A 21,328-nucleotide genomic window follows, 5' to 3' on the forward strand; every position below is an offset into this window, starting at 1 on the left:
GGATTCCAGGTAGCATTTTTAGTCCCATCTCATTTTTAGGAGAAATAAATAAAAGAATCCTATTGTGAACCGGGCACGGTGGCCCTTGCCTGTAATCCCAGCAGCTAGGGAGGCTGAGATAGGAGGATAACAGAGTTCAAAGCCAGCCTCAGCAAGGGTGAGGCCCTAAGTGACTCAGTGAGACCCTGTCTCTAAATAAAATACAAAATAGGGCTGGGGATGTGGCTCAGTGGTCCAGTGGCCCTGAGTTAAATCCCCCTCAACCCCCCCTGCCAAAAAAAAAAAAAAAGAATCCTATTGTGTTTCAAGTGGAGATATTAAATACCACAAACCTATCTGTTGATGTTTTTTCCTTTTTAAAATGTATCTCCTAAAGACAGGTTCTGTAGGAGCCTCCCAACAGTCAAGACCTAATACTTTAGTTAACACCTTCATAGTTCAAAGTCCAAAAAGTGGGATGGGTTGGAGTAGGAATTTGGTAGTTAGACTGACTAAAAAATACCATGAAGACTGGCAAGTGGCACATGCCTGTAATCCTAGTGACTCTGGAGGCTGAGGCAAGAGGATTGCAAATTCAAGGCCAGGCTCAGCTACTTAGCAAGGCCCTCAGCAACTTTTGAAACCTGTCTTAAAATAAATTTAAAAAAAATAATAATAAAAATGGCTGGGGCTGGGTGCTGTGGCCCATGCCTGTAATCCCAGCAGCTCAGGAGGCTAAGACAGGAGGATGATGAGTTCAAAGTCAGCCTCAGCAATTTAGTGAGGCCCTACACAACTCATGGAGACCCTGTCTCTAAATAAAATATAAAAAGGGCTGGGGAACGTGGCTCAGTGGTTAAGCACCCCTCGGTTCAAACCCCATTACCAAGAAACAAAACACGGAAATGGTCAATACATTTTGGAAAACTGCTTAATAGGTAAGTTCACTGGGGATAGTACACACTCCAGGAACAATATTTACTACAGACCATCCACAGCTACTAAACTCAATATTAACTAAAAGACCAAAGGACTGAATTTCTTTAACATCTTATAAATATAAGAGTACCATATGCATTAGCAAACAATTCACATGTATTTCTAAAGTATCATATTCTATGTGATTCTTGCTAATCTGTTTGAACTAGGGAAAAAATGTATTGAGACAGTTGGACCTATCAACCACTAAAATGGAACCCCAAACATCTAAGCATTCGTAGCTATTTTTTAATATTTATTTATTTTTTAGGGCTGGGGATGTGGCTCAAGCGCACTCGCCTGGCATGCGTGCGGCCTGGGTTCGATTCTCAGCACCACATACAAACAAAGATGTTGTGTCTGCCAATAACTACAAAATAAATATTAAAATTCTCTCTCTCTTCCCCTCTCCCTCTCTCTTAAAAAAATATTTATTTTTTAGTTGTAGTTGGACATGATACCTTTATTTTACTATTCTTATGTGGTGCTGAGGATCAAACCCAGGGCCTCTCATGTGCTAGGCAAACACTGAACCACTAAGCCACAAGCCCAGCCCCATAGCTTAATTCTAAACCATTTGTGACTCCGACCAGAAAACTGAAAAGGATTAACATAAATGATTAATGAAGGTATTTGACTATCTTAAAAGAACATTATGAAGGCCAGGCACAGTGGTGCATGCCTGTAATCCCAGCAACACAGGAGATTTAAGGCAGGATTCCAAGTTCAAAGCCAGCCTCAAGAATTTAGGCCCTAAGCAACTCAAGAAGATAATATCTAAATGATATATAGAAAAGGGTTGGGGATGTGGGTCATCGGAAAAACACCCCTAGGTTCAATTCCTGGTACCAAAAACAAAACAAAACAAAAAAATTATTAAGAATCTTTAAACACTTTAGCTCCTTAAGTATTGTTTTTGTCATTACCTCAACCTGATTTCTTTTGAAGGTTACAGTTTACCTGTGGATGTGAACCCCATTCCTTTGCCCAGTCCCATTCCTTGAGTGGCCTAAGAGAGACCCCACATTTCTTGGCCCACCTCCCTTTCACCTGTCTGATATTTGGGAAGAGTAGAGGAACACTGTCTCACACATTATCACCTTATTCAGAAGCCACTCAGTCCCCTTCTCTCTAGAATGAGCACAATGTACAGGGTTATTCCCTTGCACCAGTAGGTGTTTTACAATCTGGGTGGGACTGGGTGTAGCTCAGTGGTGGAGCACTTGCTTAGCCATGTGTGAGACCCTTGGTTCAATTCCCAGCACCCCAAAAAATGATTTTAAAAAATATGGGTGGGAGATGACATGCTTTATATTCGGAATTTAAATTTTTTTCAAGGGAAGGTTTTCAATCCCAACAGTGTTTTTAAGTATTGTTTTTGTGTTCCACAGCATTCTCATTGTATGGAAATAAGTGAGGACCAACGAAGGGAAACAGGTTAATAAAACCTTGCTATCGCAAGGGAGTCAGATGCCATCACTTGGTTTGGTAGATAGACTCAGGCCAACCAAGGAACTGGAAAGCTTAACAGTGAAAGCGAGGGGGGGGGGGGGAAGGAAGGCTTTAGATCAGCTCCGATTGGAGGTTGTTGGCACCAGGAAGTTGGAGGAGGGCTAGAGAGGTAATGCATCTTTTGTAATTGGTTTAGAGAGCATATTTGGCTTCCTCTGATTGGTCCTGAGTTGGAAGCCGCGGTTAGAAATATACGGAAGGTGCCAAACACAAAGCCCTGACTATCCTGGGCTACAGAGGTACTAGGTCGGAGTTCTATTATCACATACGGTTTGGCCTCGGTCCCTTAGTACATTCAGTCTCTCAAGCTGAGTGAGACCCAAGGTCTTACTTTCCCTTCTGAGATGATGGGAATGAATGCTCCAATTCCTTTATAAACATCTTTACGGTGAGGCTCAGGCAGGAGAACCACCACCACCCGTCTTCTGGTTCCGCATTTGCTGGAAGAACTCCTATTTCGCTTGTAACAGACTTTTCAGAAGTATTCCTCCCCTAGTGGAGAATCAGCCCGTTTCTCCATACCCGCTCACGGGGGGCAAGAGCGAAGGGTCGCGCCCTCGCCCCTCCCCGGCGTGCCTTCTCCGCTCCATACTCCCCATCAGGGGCAAACTGGGCACAGCCCCAGCCCCCACGTTTCCCCCAGATGCGCCCTCAGGACCCAGTCCCTCTCCAGGGCACCCTCTCCGCCCCCAGCCCACAGCGGCCCCCGCACGCCCTCGCGTCTCGGCCTGCCCCCTGTCCGGGCCAGGCTCCCTTCCGGCCCCGCGGCAGGCGCGCGCCAGCGCCTCCAGGCCATTAGTTCCGCGCGTTCCTGGATGGAGGCGCGCCCCAAGGGGCTCGGACGCGGCCCCAGCACCGCAGCTGCCTCCCCGGCCCGCAGGAGCTGTCAGGTCAGCATCCCGTCCCCGAGCCCGATAAGACTGTTGTCAGAACGTGCCCTTGGTCAAGACTAAGCAGGTCCTCCTCATAGCCCCTGAAGTTCCCTTTAGGGCGAAGTCAGGGCAACTCTTCCCAGCCACCATTCCCCAACCACTTCTCAGCTGTGGAAAAAGCAGCCTTCTGTCCATTCCGGAAGGAGCCAGGGTTTCCCCTCGAGCTTCTCTCTCGTCGGCGCCAGAGAACGGCCCCCCGTTTTCTCCTCAGCGAGCGTCCCCGGCATGGTTGTCCCCGCCGCCAAGCCGGCAGGCCGTGACGCCGCACCGGCGGCGGCCGAGCTCTCGCCATCTTGAGTGGAGGAGGAGCCGCGGCGGCCGCCATGCGGAAAAGGCTGGGAAGGAGGGAGGGAGGCAGCGGCGAGGGAGGGGGCAGAGGAGCCGAGTTAGCTCAGCCCGGCGACGACTTCGGCGGCACCGCGAGCGCGGGCAGCAGCGGAGGTAGGGCTGGGAGCCCGCGGCGCGGGTGTGGGCGGCGCGGCCCCCGAAGCGGGCGGGGGCGGGGCGGGGGCGGGCGGAGGCCTTTGCGAGGGGCCGAGTGGGGGCGGGCGGAGGTTTCCGAGGAGGAAGGAGCCGCCGCCATTTTGGGAGCTTCGAGTCAACAATAAAGGACCGAGGGTGCCGAGCGGCAGTGGCCTCGGTGGTAGGACTCGGGCCCGAGCCGCGGGGTGTGGGGTGAGGCGGTGGGGCCGAGGCCAGTGGTGCCCTGGGGGCTGCGGGGAGCCCCTAGGGCCGGCGTGGGGGGCTCTCTGGGGCGGAGGCCTGAGGCCTCTCCGGGCCTTGGGAGGAAAGCTGGCGGCAGCTGTGTGGGGTGGGGGCGCCTGAGAGGAGTGGAATATAGGAATGTGGTGCGCGGCGGGGTCGGGAGGATAGGCGGGCCAAGAGCTCGCAGGAGCTTGGTAGAAGATGATGGGAAAGGGTGCCAAAAGGGGCGGCTGGGACCGGGGGGTGGGGGTGATGGTGGAGGTTATAGGGTACGAGGCGGCCCTATAGGGGGCGGCAGGGATATGCCGTTTTGAAAGGTTCGGTTCAGAGGAGGACCGGCAGCTGCTTGATTGCAGTAGACCTTGTAGGTCAGTAACACGGTGCTTAGGGAGTCCCCGAGTCGTGGAGGAAAGTAGGGGCTTTTTGGGTTTGGGGGAACCTCCTAGGGACCTTACAGGGGGAGTCCCTATTGTTTCCAACCGGCGGAGCTCGTTCCTGGCTCTTGTTGCGCAGATAGGATTGCAGGGCCCCAACCCTTTGTGTTTCTGGTTCGAGGGAGCTGACTTGAGTGTTGGGGGAGGGGGGGCCCAAGAAATTATCGCCCTGTAGTTATGGGGCTTCAATCTTTGGCTTGTCTCTTTCCCCTATCTCCCCTTTTTCTTCTACAGTCTCCTTTTCCCTTAAGAGTAAATCCCAGGCACTCCAACTAGCTGCCAAAGCTTAGAGAAGAAATTGCGCTGCATTTGCAAACAAAAGCTCTTGTTGGAGATGACGATTCTGTTTTGGGTGTGAAACTGTCAATTGCTAACTACGATCTGGGAAGTGTTGTAATTAACTCCGACAGGGACTCCTCCCAAGTAGTCTACGTTCCTTCGGGTTTTTGAAAAACGTAGAAATGTAACTTGGAATTCTAAATTGGGAAGGGGGTAGGAGGAATAGTTCTTTCTCTGAGACATAAAGCTGCAATGCAGGTGTCAGTTTAAGAAGGGAGCAGTTATCTCATTTTGGATTTAAGGAGATAGGAAGTCTTACTGTGCTTGATGGACAATGACGACTATCGCTCAGTCTTTAGAGGTTCCTTCTTCATCGTCTTAGTGCTTTGCAAACAAGAAAATCTCCCTATGAACTATATGATATTGTTGATCATAATATAAACCTTTTCAATACAGAAAAGTAGATCTTAACCATGTAAACAGATAATAGGGGTCAGGGAAACTTCTAAATAAACAGCTCAGTGTATGTGATACATTCAGGATTTGTTTGTGAGCAACTTGTTAAAAAAAATTTTTTTAAAGGTAGATGTAACTAGGGAGCTTTTCTCCCTAGTTTTTTGAGTTATCTTGGCTTTAAATTTTTGAGATTTTGGTGTATGGCAAAACTCATCATCACTGATTAAGCTAGTATTGGGGGGAGAGGAGAAAAGGAAAGGGGTTAAAAAATAACTGTTGGACTTTTGTTTTCTGGTGTAAGTTGTTATTAAGCTTTAAATTTTTTTATTTTGGGGAACAATTGAAAAATAGAGGAAGTTGACCAGATCTTTTTAAGAACTAGTAATTAGATTTACTACTCTGGGTTGTTTGGAAAGTTTTATTGAAGTCACTAGTGTGTTTAGCTTTTTACAGTGTTTTGGTTTTTTTTTTTTTAAACAGGAAATTTACTTTTTTTTTTTTAAAGATGCAATTTTAAATTAAGATGTACTTTTTGAAAAGTGTTATTGAGAAGTAACTAGTAACTTTTTAGTTTCTAGGTTTTATTAAGGTAACTATAAAGATTTTTCTTGGCTGTTTTTGAAGCAAAAGATTTTGACAGATAGGCATGTCCATATCCTATTTATTGTTTTAAAGGACAAAAACTTAAGGGAAAAAAGAAAATATATTTCTTCATAAAGTTCAATAGTTGAAATTCAGAAGGGAACAAAAGTTTTTTTTTTTTTTTTTGAAAGCACAATGTTCAAGTTAAAAGCTAATTTAACTCTTCAAAGGTTCTTGGCTGCTGTCAGAAAAATAAAAAAAATAATAAATTGCCTTGTTCAAATCTAGAATTACATTAAATAGATTGATATTTCACTGAGTTGTGATGTGATTAAGTATAATGAATCATTAACTTTTAAAGGTGGCAGAGACTTGTAGAGAATTCATTAGGGAGGAAACTGTTTTTTTCCTTTTTTTGGTACTGGGATTGAACTTGGGGTCATTTAACCACTGAGCCACATCCCAGCCCTTTTTTTGTTTTATATTTAGAGACAGGGTCTCACTGAATTGCTTAGGGCCTCATTAAGTTTCGGAGGCTGGCTTTGAACTTGTGATCCTCCTGCCTCAGCCTCCCGAGCCACTGGGATTATAGGCCTGCGCCACCGCACCCAGCTCGGATTTTTTTTTTTGACTAGTAATGCTAATTTAATCATAGTATCTTTCCACGATATTTAATAATACTATTTAATCATAGTATATTTCCACCATAATTTTCTATGGGTTGCTTTGATCTCACATTTTTAATGGTTTGAGATTGGTCTCACTACTGACTGGTTTTTGAGGCAGCTCATCACTGTCTCTCCTAGCTTCGCTAGTGATTTGACCTAAGTATGGCAGTATTCTTATTTTTTTTTTAAAGATGACAGTTCTAAAGAAATTCTTTAAAAGGGAAACGGTTTTCTTCTTAACTTTCTTGTGTGTGCTAACTTAATTTTTTCTTTGTTTCAGATTGAAGTGAGTGAATTCAGATATTACTCAAGCTTGTTAGAGGGCTTTTTAAAAATAAAAAGTTGATTCGGTGCATGACAGCAAGTTACTGCTGCTTACCGTTCAGAGACTTACAGGTGCTTGCCTGCATTGCAATAAAGGACTCATATATTGAGCAAGACTTATTTATCTCTTCGTTTTGGAGAGCCTAATAAACTGTTATTACAGTTTCTCTACTGACTTTCAAAAGTTTTGAAGTTTGAAAGAGACACCTTTGCAATTAACACAGCATGAGCACGGCCAGAACAGAGAACCCTGTTATAATGGGTCTGTCCAGTCAAAATGGTCAGCTGAGGGGCCCTGTGAAGCCCAGTGGTGGCCCCGGAGGAGGGGGCACACAGTCACAGCAACAGATGAACCAGTTGAAAAACACCAACACAATCAATAATGGCACTCAGCAGCAAGCACAGAGTATGACCACCACTATTAAGTAAGTGTTAGAAAATAATAAACCCATTGTGGAACCAAGATTTCTTTTTCTGTTGTTCAGACCGTAATGTAATCATTTTGATTGTAAAGAGGAAGATGACTGTTTTATGGTCAGTAGATATTTATAGTAGAATAACATAATTTAGCAAGTAATGCACATAAGCACAGGTGATGTATATTAATTTTGTGTAAATTATTTTTGGAAACATTCCTGACTTTCCTAATCGCTCTATAGTTATTAGTTGGATTTGTTACAAATGAATGAAATTATCAGATTCATTTTGTTTTTGTCAGTGTTGTTTTTCCAGTGTTAACACTGCATCTTACCCTAATTTAAATTTTAAACAGCGGTTTTAAAACCAATTGGAAATTTTTTTAAAGAAGCTAATTTGAAGACTCAATTTTTAAAACGTGACCAGCCTTAGAAAATTTATTCATAACTTTTTTTAGTTCATGGATATTCATTTTTCCCTCCTTTTTAATTTTTTTTTCATGAATACACAAATCAAAGGGAACTTAGGATATTTAAACTCTTGGAAACACATTTTTGAACAGTCTCAAACCATTTGTTGGCTCAGGCTTAAGAGCTTCTTGTCACTACAGAGTATATTTTAAAGCTGAATGTAGCCTAATTGTCCTCTTTAAGTGTTATTTGAATGGTAATTGTCACTCCAAATATTCAGTATAGGGAATTGATACTTAGACTCTTGATCCCAGTCAAGGTTTGGCTTTTTGTTAAAAATATAACATGAGCATAAGATGATGATACTTAACTGAAGTATATATTTTATTATAACCCAGATCTTTTTATTTCCTAGGGTAAAATGGTTTCAGAATATCATAAAGATAATTACTGCTATATGGCTCACTAGTGACATATAAGAATTAATTCCTGTCAGCAACTTAGGGAGACTGTTTCAAAGTGCAAGCGGGGTGTAGCTCAATGGTAAAGCACCCCTGGGATCAAAAAATAAAGTAAAAATCTCCCACCTCCAACAGAACTTGGATGCCTACTGGGAGAATTGAGATTTTTGCATTTTATTTTTAAGAAGTATGTTTTAATTGGTATGAAAATGAACAGTATTTTCTGAATTATAATTTGTTTTGACAAAATATGAATAGGCTAGCAAAATTTAGATTGCTTTTATTTCTTGAGGATAGGAAATGTAAAGCTTTGCTACTTCATTATGAAAGTATTTTCCAATTTAAAAATTATTTTGTTCCTGAGAAAGACTGATCAGAAGAAAGATGCCTATGAATAAAGTCTCAGGGTCAAATAAAAAAAAATTATTTTGTAAGACAATAGTGGGTTTTAATCTTTTTCTTCCCTCTGGGATTAATGGTTTCTTTCTTGTTGTGTTGGTTCTCCAGATATCACTTTTGTGTGCCACCTCTTTAATGAAGCCTTCTAAAATTACATCTACTGTTTTAACTCTTATCACTTATTTTAAATTGTTATTTTACGTTTTAAGATTACAAATACCTTGTGGGCAGGTTTTGTTTTGTATCTTATCCAACATGTACTATTGAATTTGAATGCACAGGCTGGTTTTCTAGGATGTTGAATTGACATTTTTACTCAAAGTTTGATGGTATAGCCTGAGATGAAAGGCTTTGGAATTGGTAGCAAGGGTTACCTGTGTTAGGGTATTTGTATTATGTTGGCTCTAACTTTAAGTAAAATAAATTAACCCTTTGAGATGTTTTGAACAGCAACTATTGAGTTCTTATATTGCTGTATATATATTCTTATATTGGTTCTTATATTCTTATATTGAGTACTTTATATGTTAAAAAATTGTTAGCAACCCATTTTATTTTAGAGAATAGAGATTTATAGATGTTTATAAGAGGTTATAGAACTAATAAGAAGTAGTCAGGACTTGAACTTTTCAAGTTGAGGTACATTTTTCCTGGGCTCAACCGATCTTCCTGCCTTAGCCTTCTGAATTGCTGGGAATTAGGCACCTTGGTTTTAACTAGTCACCAAAAGTTACAAACTAAAGTGCCTACAGAATAGCATGCCTAATTATAAGGTTCTTGCCATATTTAAAGGGACAGCTGCTTGATTTTAAACTCAAGTTATTAAGCTTTATTAAACAACATGTTACCCTGTTAAGAATTTGAAACAGTGTTGCTAAGATTCCAGAGTTTTTTCCTTTTTTTGTGGTATTAGGGATCAAACCCAGTAAAGCTTCCAGTTTCTAAAGAAAGTCAAGAAATCTGATGTATCTCCTATTTTTTAAATGTTAGCAGCTAATTTAAATTAAAATACTGTGTAGGTTAAACAAAACACGTTTTGATGTTGCTCTGTATAATACACTGTATACTACACAGCTTCTCCTAAAAGGTTGGATGCCTTGGTTAATTGATTTATTGATTGTGGATGGATGGATGCTGGGGATTGAACCCAGGGCAGATGCTCTTCCTCTGAGCCAAGTCCCCAGCCCTTTTTATTTTTTGAGACAGGATTTCACTCAAACTTGTAATCCTCCTGTCATCAACCTCCCCAGTAGCTGGGGTTACAGGCATGAGTTATGATGCCCAGCAAGATGGATTCCTTTAAACTCTTCTGTTCCTGATTTTTGATCCCTATATTGTGTTTTTCCTAAGATCACTTCCTCTGAAGTTAACTATATTCTTAAATACCAATATATGACATTACTGTGCTTTTTAGAACTTAATTATATTCTAAATGAATTATCTTGTATTATCGAACTATCAGGAGGCTAGGAAGTTTGATGTTCACATTTACTATATTTTCCCTCTAGACCTGGTGATGACTGGAAAAAGACTTTAAAACTCCCTCCAAAGGATCTAAGAATCAAAACTTCGGTAAGTTGGGTGTAGAATTCAAGTGTAAAAATGGTGGGTAAACTAGAAGTAGTTCCTTGTAATAGGACAGTAGACATTGAGTTTACTTTAAATAAAAATGGTTGAAATTATTCATATATGTAGGGCTGACACAATTTTTTTTGTTTTTACCATTTTTGGGTGGAATTATATATTATGTTGTAAAAAATAACATGTTTATAAATATGCACATTTTACCTAATTTTCTCAAAAATTTCCTTTCTTCCCAGCAACCTAGTGAGATATTCAAGTTAGGCATTACACCCACTTTGTGTATAAGAACTTGGAAATTTAAAGAAGTTAGTTTTTTTTAAACTCAGTGTTCTCAGTCAGGAGTGCTTTTTTTTTTTCTCCCAAGGGACATTTAGATAGCTAGAAACATTTTTGTTTATCTCCCCTGGTGGATACAGGACACCATTTTATTTTTATTTTTTTTTTAATATTTATTTTTTAGTTTTCGGCGGGCACAACATCTTTTATTTGTATGTGGTGCTGAGGATCGAACCTGGGCCGCACGCATGCCAGGCGAGCGCTCTACGGCTTGAGCCACATCCCCAGCCCCACAGGACACCATTTTAAAACAGAATTTTCTTTATACTGAACTTAAGAAACCTAGATGTAGCTGAAGATGGTAGAGCTAGGGTTTGACTTAACATTTTGTGGTCAGCAATTTATAGCATTGATAGTTGTTTAGAAATAACAGTATTCTACCAGTCTTAGAAGACTAGGACCAGAGTTCCTTTTCCCAAAGCATAATTTTGAAGTGGCTTGTCTGTGTTGAAGGAAAAGTGGTTATTCTCTAGGAAAAGGTGAGATATAGATTAAAACAGTAATAATTAGTATATATTTAAGTACGTAAAGAGTTAAAGTCTCCTAGATAATAATCTCAGTGACTCAGAGGGCTAAGGAAGGAGGATAACAAGTTCAAAGCCAGCCTCAGCAACTTAGCAAAGCCCTAAGCATTTAGAAAGACCCTACCTCAAAAAAATAAATAAATAGGGCTGGGGGTGTGGCTCAAGCGGTAGCATGCTCGCCTGGCATGCGTGCGGCCTGGGTTCGATCCTCAGCACCACATACAAACAAAGATGTTATGTCCACCAAAAACTAAAAAATAAATATTAAAGATTCTCTCTCAAAAATAAATAAATAAATAAATAGATAAATAAATAGATATATAAATAAATGGGCTGGGGGGGCTGGGTTTATAGCTCAGTGGTAGAGCACTTGTCTCAAATGAGTGGGACACTGGGTTCGATCCTCAACACCAAATAAACAAGTAAGTAAACAAATAAATGTATTGTTCATCTATAATAATAATATATATATTTATATATATATAATTTTTCTTTAATTTAAAATAAATAAAATGGGCCTCAGATGTTAAACACCCCTGGATTCAATTCCTAGTACCAAAATAAATAAATAAATTTAGATTTAAAAACATGCTAAGTACCAAACACATTGTACCATATTTTATTGTTTGTTTAATTAGGATGTGACCTCCACAAAAGGAAATGAGTTTGAAGATTACTGTTTGAAACGGGAGTTATTGATGGGAATTTTTGAAATGGGCTGGGAAAAGCCATCTCCTATTCAGGTATGTTTACTCTTTTTATCATATATATACATATATGGTTATGTTTCACACATTACAAACTTTCTTTCTGATCTGTAGCAGTGGTGTAACTTTTCTCTCTTGTCTACATACCTATACACATTATTTTTCTGAAAATTTTAAGGTTGAGTTATAGAATTACGTCCTTTACCTCTAAATCTTTCTGTGGCTATTTCCTAAGAACAGGAATATTCTTTAACTACAGTATCCTTATCATTAATCATTAATTTTAACATTGATACATATCATTTATATTCTAATTAATTTATATTCTAATTAATAATTGACCCCAAAATACCTTTAATAGCTTTTTTTTCCTATCTGGTACAGAATCTAGTCTGGAATCAAGTATTGCTTGTAGATTATGTTTTTTTTTTTTGTGTGTGTGTGTGTGTGTGTGTGTGTGTGTGTGGTCTGGGTTTTGTGTTGTGTGTGGTGGTGCTGGTTTTTTTTTTTAGCATTATATTTTTATTTTTACATAATTTTTTGATTCCTTTTGATATGATTATACATATACAGGAAATTTTATTTCAGTCCCCATTTTCTCTCTAGTTATTATTTCTTTAACCTGTTTTTTAATCATGACATGGTTTTTTTTTCCCTCTTGGGACATTAACACATTAAAACAACCCCTTTCTTTTTTCCTGATAGGGAAAAGGAGTTTCTCTTGTGGGTTTGTCTGATATTTCCATGTGATTAGCTTCAAGTTATGTTTTCTCAGCTAGAATATTGAAGAAGTCATGCTTTAGTCTTCTCAAAGTACCATACTTAAAGATGTACATATTGTCCCTCTAGTTAATTGATGGCCTTGTCAAAGTGTTATCTGATTTTTATTTATTTGTTTGTTTATTGCTACTATCTAATTACTACTTTTCTAAAACAGACAAGCAGCCTGGGGCACATTGAGGACTGTGCAAATATTCTGCTCTTCATCAAAATTTCCTCATTTAAACATCTTTTGATGACTCTTACTTGGTCTCATCTCCTCTTATGGGTTATAATGAGTTTCTGGCTGTAGCACATCATCCATATTTGACCCTTTTATAAAGAAGAGCCTTCTCTTTCCCCCACCCTGTTTATCTGTTGTCAGTATGAACTCATTAATTCCCTTTTTAACTGATATTTTTATGTCCAGATTGCCTAAACATTTGTCCTTTGAAAACATTTTCATGCCAGTTGTTATGTTTTTGTGATGTACTCCTTTATTTTTCTTTAGCACTTTCTTACTTTTTGGCATGATACCAGGATTATCTTATGCTTGATAGTGCCCCAGCCTTGAAATTCAAGGAGCCCTGATTTCCTTTTAATGGGAAATAGTATTAGGAACCATGTTGTAGGCACTGGGTACACATTTTGCTACTTTAATTTTTTCAGTGAAAACAAGTAAGTGCATGTGCATGTGCATGTACTTATGTGTAAGCACATACTATTACCTATACCCGTTTGATGAAGACAACAGATGTAAGTTGAATCCATGCTGTGCTGAGGTCAAATGCTGTGACATCACTGAGTATTTTATCATTGAACAAGCATGTATTGAGTGACCTAGAAAGTGTTAAACACTTGAAATTCTGTGATAAATAAGGTTTAAATCCTAAAGTCTGGTGGAAGGGACAGCTAATTAGTTGTATAGATGATTTCAATATAATATGATGTATACCTTTCTATGGTTGCATATGATTGTAGCCATTAGAGTATGGAAGGACAACCTATAAGAAGTGGTCTTATTCTAGGCTGTGGGGTAGTAGTTCCCCAGAGATGAACATGTGCTTTTGCCTGCAAAAACACTTGGAGATGGCCATAAACTGAGGCAGGTCTGAATGGCTTAGGAAGCTGTAATGGATGCATTACAACAATTTATATTTAGTTCCTTCTTAGAAGGGAACTTTCAAATGTTCTCAGTTTTGTTATCTGTTTACCACCTGGCTTAGAAGTGTAGCCAAACCTGATTTATTAGAGTGGGTGAAGAAGGAATATAATTCCTTAGAGGGAATTTGGGTTGCTGTTAGGAAAGGGCTACTGGGTAAAACGAAACACAGTAATCATACCTATGGATCAGTCCCTAAACATTAAAGTGGAACACAGACTTAAAAGAGACCTAAAGTTGTGGGGTTTATTGTTTTTTGAGAAGGAGACAGTGACTTGAGATCTAAATCACATCGTACAATTCACACATTTAAAGAAAACAGTTCATTAGTTTTGTGTTGAGTTGTATGATCATTGCCACAATTGGTCCCCCCCCCACCCAAAAGAAACACTTTTCAGCAATCACCCCTCATTTTCCTACAGCTTTAAGCAACTGCTTTTTTTTTTTTTTTTTTTTTTTTTTGCAGTAGCGGGGACTGAACCAAGGGGCCTCATGCATTCTGGGCAAATGTTCTGCCACTGAGCTGCATCCCCAACCATAAATCTACTTTCTGTTCCTATAAATTTGCATCTTTAGCTGGGCGTAGTGGCACATGCTTGTAATCCCAGTTACTTGAGTCTGAAGCAGAAGGATTACAAGTTCAAGGCCAGCATGGGCAAATTAGGAAGACCCTGTGTCAAAACAATAAATACATGCATGCATGCATACATACATGCATATGGCTGGGGATATAGCTTAGTGATAGAGCACCTGAGTTCAGTTCCCAGTCCTGAAGGGGGAGGGAACCCTTTTTGGACATTTCATATACATAGATTCATACAGTATGTGGTCTGTGACTGGCTTCTCTCATTTAGTGTAATGGTTTCAGGGTCTTTTCGTGTTGTAATAAGTATCAGTCCTCCATTCATAATTTTGCCCTCATTATTTTCAAAAGTATTATCCTTTAAAAACCTGACCCAGACAGACAGAGACCATCCTTCTTAACTTTTCAATAATATAGAATTGAATAGTGTACAATTAGCTTCTTAAAAACCACAGTCCACAAGTACCACACAACCACAGAAGAGGGTGAACCTGTGGGAGTAGTTGGAATCTCTGAAACAACTAAAGATTAATGAAGTTGACTCAAATCCTGAAGGAAGGGAGAAATAAAGACCAAGGGGTCAAAGGTTTTTGTCTTTTGACTGCCTTACCCTAATAAGCGGATTATTTAATCTGTCTGTAAGACTAAAGTAACAGTATTGGAACTGAATCATTTTCATGGGTCTGACAGCTATATTATTTTGCCTATCTGGAACCCATCTGACTCGTATGACTGGCATACTAGATAGAAATGGTATCATGGTGGAAGATGGAAGTTAAGCTGCCTAATAATTATTTATTTATAAATTAATAATTTAAAGTACTGGAGACATTTCTTTCGATAATTAGCCTAGATGTAGAAGGAATAAAATATGTTAGTGATTGTGAATCTGTTTTATTTATTTTCCTAATTTTTTAGTTTTGCAAATTAAAAATTCTGTCCCATTTCCTCTTAACATAATTTTTCGGTCTTTCATTTTAAAGTGAAAATTTAACTTCAGGTCACACAGGGTGGACTTTTCTTACTAAAAAGTAAGAAGTGTCATAACATCATTAAATTAGAATGAAAAGGCTAGTTATGTCTAATTAGCTGGCCTGTAAAGTCAAATTGTGGTGGAAGAGTGGCAGAATATGTCTTTTACTTGATATTTGCCTTAAGATAGAGAATTACAGAGAGTTCAAAACAAACTTTCAAACGTGTAAAACCTTAGTTGTTCTTTAGATGAACTATCCTTCCAGCATATATTGTTTTCTAATATAAAGAGAATCTCTTATCTAATGACTGGTATAGTGTGTTTGAGATGCTGTTGTCTATTGTTTGTTTATAGAAATTTTTTTGGTTTTGGTACTGGGGATGACCCCAAGGATGCTGTACTATTGATCTGTATCCCCAGACCTTTTGTATTTGTTCTTCCTTTCATTTTCCTCTCTGCACATGTGTACTTAATTTTTAATAACTGATGGGAATCCTTTACTGTGTTCCAAGTTAATAGGAAGTATTGTTATCTTTGTAAAACATGCATGACAAAGTAAGCTAAATATGAAAATGAGAAGTCATTAAAGATATGACCATAGGATGAGATTACCAAAATAGGATTGAACTCCCATTTGAGCACATTTCAGGATAAAGAAGTTTGGTGTAAGACATATCAGATATTGGGGGTTTATGTACTATATAAGTAAATGCCAGATAGGACTGGAGGTTAAACATTTCCAGCCTATTTCTGTTTTATGCAAATATAAGCTAAGTTACTATTTTTGGTTTTGGTGCTAGGGATTGCACCTTGGGCCTCCATCATTCTAAGCACACACTTTTACCATTGAGCTACACCTCCGACCCAATCTACAAAGTCAGATAGGCTGACTGGTTTGAAAATATTATCTATGGTCATTCCTTGGCGTTGTTGGTGGGTTGTTCCCCCCCCCCCTTTTTTGAGGGGGGAGAGTCTGGGGGCATGTGCCGGGGATTGAACTCTCAGGTACTCGACTACTGAGCTACATCCCTAGCCCTGTTTTTATATTTTATTTAGAGATAGAGTCTCACTGAGTTGCTTAGAGCCTCATTGTTGCTGAGGCTCACTTTGAACTCGCAATCCTCCTACCTGAGCCTCCTGAGCTGCTGGGTTCCCCCAGTAAGTGGGTTTTTGTTTGTTTGTTTGATTTTTGTTTTTAATATTTTTTTTAGTTGTAGATGGACACAATACCTTTATTTTATGTGGTGCTGAGGATTGAATCCAATGCCTCTTATGTGTGAGGCAAGCGCTCTGCCACTGAGCCACAATCCTAGTGCCTGCCCCCCATTTTAAAAGAAATATTCTTTGCCTTTTTGTCCATATGTTCAGGTTCTTTTTATGGTCCTTTGTGTTTCCTCCATCTTCTTTGTACACACATATACATTTACATAGTTATTATATTGGGATGCAACTTAAAATATATCCCTTTTTTGTGGTGCTGGGGATTGAACCCAGGGCCTTGTGCATACAAGGTAAGCACTCTATTAGCTGAGCTATATCCCCAGCCCTAAAATGTATCCTTATGAGTTGTGGATATTGGTTGACAATGATGGTGCTGTTCACTGGTCCTGTTAATTTACTTTGATTTTTGTATTCATGTAAAATGGAAATGTAAGACACTTAAAAGCAATACCAAAATATACTTATTTTAGAGAAGAATTAGCTTGTATACTGCTTTTATTTAAAAAAAAAAATGTTTGCATTATCTTGTCTTTTAGGAGGAGAGCATTCCCATTGCTTTGTCTGGTAGGGATATCTTAGCTAGAGCAAAAAATGGAACAGGCAAGAGCGGTGCCTACCTCATTCCCTTACTTGAACGGCTAGACCTGAAGAAGGACAATATACAAGGTTAGTTGGAGAAAAGTTTGTTTTTCTTTTATTTTTAGTTGTATATGAACACAGGATATCTTTATTTATTTTTATGTGGTGCTGAGGATTGATCCCAGTACCTCACACACTCCAAGCACTTTACCACTGAGCTATAGCCTCAGCACCAAGTTTGTTTTTATTTTAAAGTCAAAATGGCAGTTTAAATCTTGGAACCATGTAGAAGATATTTCTGTCTTTTTTGCAACAGAATTTACATAGTCTGGAGTAATTTTCTTGTTGTTGACAACATTGCACTGACATAATCAAACTAAGTACTAATGCCCTATTGGTAGGAAATTAGTGGACATTCTTAAAAACTGTAGAACTGAATTGTTTCTTGTCATAGCTGTGTGTCTGCAAAGTTCCTGGTAGAAACCTGAACAATCTTGCTTAAAAGTTATGATTTGGAGATTTTAAGTCTAGTAGAGAAAAAATAAATTTCTGTAGTTGTACCCAGGGTAAGCTAATGGAATTAAGATGTCACCTCTAAAGCATTTTTTAAGTATTCCACTTTCTTGATCTATAATTATCACTTTTCCATTCTTTCCTATGGTGCAAATATAGAACCTGGGCAGTTTCCTACTTGGATGCTTAAATTAGTGAATCTCTCCCTGTCAAACAAATGTAATTAGGACTTGTTAAGAATATTGTTAATGATCTTTTAGGCCTGTGATAATTAGACTTTTAATATCTCTCAGTATCTGATTTACAAGGAACATTATTTTTATAGCTTCTTAAACTCTTGACATTTTTTTTTCCTTCCATTTTCTGTTCCCTGATATTTTCTAGCAATGGTGATTGTTCCCACTAGAGAACTTGCTCTACAGGTCAGTCAAATTTGCATCCAGGTCAGCAAACACATGGGAGGGGCCAAAGTGATGGCAACCACAGGAGGAACCAATTTACGGGATGACATAATGCGTCTTGATGATACAGGTAGGAAATGGTTAATATAAAGTACAATAGTTCTCTTATAATTTTAGTCACATGTTGCTTCCTTACAGTAAATTAGTAAAAATTATTAAAAATTAAGATAACAGATACATTGCAATAGAAAATGAAAAGAGATGATTTTATTCAATAAAGGGCAAATTGATTATTGAAAAGTTTTTAATTTAAGTAGTAATTTTTTAATGTAACTGAAAATAGCAAATTTATATTTATCTAATTTGTAAGGCTGAAAAATAATGGTAATGGTTAACATCAGTTATTGGAAATATAGGCTGTCTAACAATTTGGGAGTATAAATTGATCTCTGTTGTGGGCAGTTTGGCATTATATCTCAGTATTATAAATGTATATTTTCAAGAATTTTTCCCGAAGAAATAATTGGTAAGTACAAGAGTAGATAGATAGATATAGATATATGGATATATGGTTATTTACTAAATGGTATATAGTGCTGAAAAAATCAGATTACTCTAAATCAATAAATTGGCTAATACATTGGGCTTTGATCTGAATGGACTTCCATGTAGCCATTAAAGAGTAAAGATGATTGGTGTTCACTTGTATGATGAGATCTCCATGTACATACTGAATGTAAAGGTAACAACTAGCAAGAATGAGATTACTTAAAAGATCATACAGATTTTTGTCAGAATTTTATATATAATTATCTCTTTAATTGGTACTTTTTTTATATTGCACAACTGTTAAAAATTGTCATTTTATCATTATAACAGTATCACCTGAGTCTCCTGTTCTAGATTAGAGGCATTTCTACTAGTATTTATTGTGGATTGTCCTCAGACAGGATGTATGTCCCCTATTTGGAGCAAATGATTTGGGAAGCTGTAGCTCACCCAGTGTAGAAGTGCAGTAAAGGTTGTTTTTTAGCTGTCTTGAGGTAAAATGGAAATAGAAAGCCTAAAACACATCCTTGTGTCTTTTTATATTACTCCCGTCTCTATAACAGTGTTTATGTTAAAGCCTTTACAGTCCTTTTGGTCCAAACTAAAATTAATGAGAATAATGTTTCTAAATCTTGTTGTAGTGCATGTGGTGATTGCTACCCCTGGCAGAATCCTGGATCTTATCAAGAAAGGAGTAGCAAAGGTTGATCATGTCCAGATGATAGTATTGGATGAGGTAATGTCTCCATTTAGAAAGATATTTTTCTGTACAATTCTTTGCTTTGCTTATAATTTCCAGTGAAACAGCGAAGTCTGTTTCTGTTTATGACCTAATAACATGACTAATCAAGTTTAAACTGGTTTGCTTATTAAAAAAACATGTTTATCTTCCAAGGTAGTAGATGATGGGCATTTATAGGAATTCAGTCTCTTTTTCCCTTAGGGATACCAGATAAGTTAATTTTTGTTTTTGTTTTTGTTTTTGTTTTAAGCAGTTGGACACAGTACCTTTTAAGATGAGGAGTTACTGAATAACCTCAAAGCCAAGTTGATTATAATACTGTCTGTAAATCCCATTAATCTTTAATGCTTTATATTGTTTTTTTGTTGTTGTTGTTGTTGTTTTTTTGTTTTTTTTTTTTTTTTTTTTTTTTTTGGTTACATGTATTATCTGAATAGGTTATAAGTGCCTTTTAAGAACTTACTCAACTTTCTATCATTGGAATCCGGATAGTGTTTTATAAATGTAGAATATCAGTGTTAAATGTTCTGGCATAGTTAGTTTTCCCATTTGGATTGTGTGGTAAGAAGATAACCCAGCTTAATAGATGTGGAAACCAAGCTTCAAAATGATTGAGAAATATCCCAAAACAGCTAATGAATAAAAGAGACATTTCAACCCAGATGGTTTGACTCTAGAACCTATATTTTAAGTATAGGTTTTAAATATATATTTTATACTACCCTTTTAATGGGAATCACCTGAAAAATTCTGTCATGGGGATGGGGGGTGGCTTCAGTCTAGAATTTTTTTTCTTTTTCCTAAAAAAATAGGGATTATAGACTTTTCCCTTTCTGGATCAGTGGCAGTTTGTCTTGGTGCCATTGTACTCTGTGCAGTGTTGGAGTGAACTTATTTATAACCAGCAATGTTCCATGGGTGTTTTTGTTGGATTATGCTTTATTCTTTGTCCACACTACACATTAACCAACAACGTTATACATTAATTCATTGTCTTAAAAATTGTCTTCTCTTTGTACTATAGGCGGATAAGTTGCTGTCGCAGGATTTTGTGCAGATAATGGAGGATATTATTCTCACGCTACCTAAAAACAGGCAGATTTTACTATATTCTGCTACTTTCCCTCTTAGTGTACAAAAGTTCATGGTAAGTGTAAATCTGTACTTGTAATCAGTGCCATCCTGTTGCCTTGTATGCTTTTACCCATAGTTACATCTTAGAGTATACGCTTTACACCGATTATTTCAAGTTTTTGGCTTTTTGAGTTAAAGGGAGAAAAATACTGCTTTCTTTTAAGTGTGTTTCTTCTTACTTTCAGAATTCCCATTTGCAGAAACCCTATGAGATAAACCTGATGGAGGAACTAACTCTGAAGGGAGTAACCCAGTACTACGCATATGTAACTGAGCGCCAAAAAGTACACTGCCTCAACACACTTTTTTCCAGGGTAAGTAGATTTCTGTTGCTGAATATTTTCTATCATTTAATTCCAGTAAAAAAGTTATATGAATTTTGCTTTGATCTTCAGTAAATAGCAGTTTTAGTTGTTGACCTGAAGTTGAAACTTTATAATCAAGACAGACACTTTTAGTCTACAATAATGTAACCTTACTTATAGTTATCCTTATTATTCACCGTCTGTTTATGAATTTGCCTGGTCACTAAAATTATTTATAGCTCCAAAATCAATGCTGAATGTACTTTCATGATCATTTGAATTATGCAGGTTGGCCATAAATTGACTCACTTGACATGTACATTTCCCAACTAAAGGTCTGGGAAGATGACACTCTGCTTTCTTGTTTTAGCTCTCATACTGTAAATCAGTGTCTGTTTGGCACTTCTAATGCCGTATTTATCAAATTTTTGTGTTTTTTCTTTATATACATATATATATTTTAGTTGGACTCAATATCTTTTTTTATTTTTATGTGGTGATGAGTATCGAGCCCAGGGCCTCGTACGTATTAGGCAAGCGCTCTACCGCTGAGCAACAACCTCAGCCCCAAATTTTTGTGTTTTTTATTGTTTTGTTTTCGTGTTGATGATTCACTATTTCACATGGCCCCTTCACATAGTGCTGAAGAGTTTGCTCACTGCTCCTAAACACAAGACTAATTTGCCTTGTAGAGAAAATGTAGGTTGGAAAAGCTTTTGG

At 38.2% G+C, this 21,328-nt stretch overlaps 1 protein-coding gene across 4 annotated transcripts in view; it reads left to right on the forward strand.

Moving 5' to 3' along the window:
- The first annotated feature begins 1,267 nt into the window (after positions 1-1,267).
- Positions 1,268-21,328, forward strand: part of DDX6 (DEAD-box helicase 6) — a 31,903-nt gene continuing 11,842 nt past the window's right edge. Inside the window, exons 1-9 of one of the 4 annotated variants that reach the window (XM_081281022.1) lie at positions 1,268-3,842; positions 6,806-7,274; positions 10,045-10,108; positions 11,619-11,723; positions 16,922-17,051; positions 17,862-18,008; positions 19,069-19,163; positions 20,194-20,316; positions 20,489-20,617. In XM_081281022.1, the coding sequence (XP_081137148.1) occupies positions 7,075-7,274; positions 10,045-10,108; positions 11,619-11,723; positions 16,922-17,051; positions 17,862-18,008; positions 19,069-19,163; positions 20,194-20,316; positions 20,489-20,617 (993 nt within the window). In that variant the 5' untranslated portion in view covers positions 1,268-3,842; positions 6,806-7,074. The other 3 variants (XM_081281024.1, XM_081281023.1, XM_081281025.1) reach the window with 3 other exon arrangements.

The sequence above is a fragment of the Spermophilus citellus genome (assembly GCF_964194105.1).
Source record: "Spermophilus citellus genome assembly, chromosome: 2".
NCBI classification, from domain to species: Eukaryota; Metazoa; Chordata; class Mammalia; order Rodentia; family Sciuridae; genus Spermophilus; species Spermophilus citellus.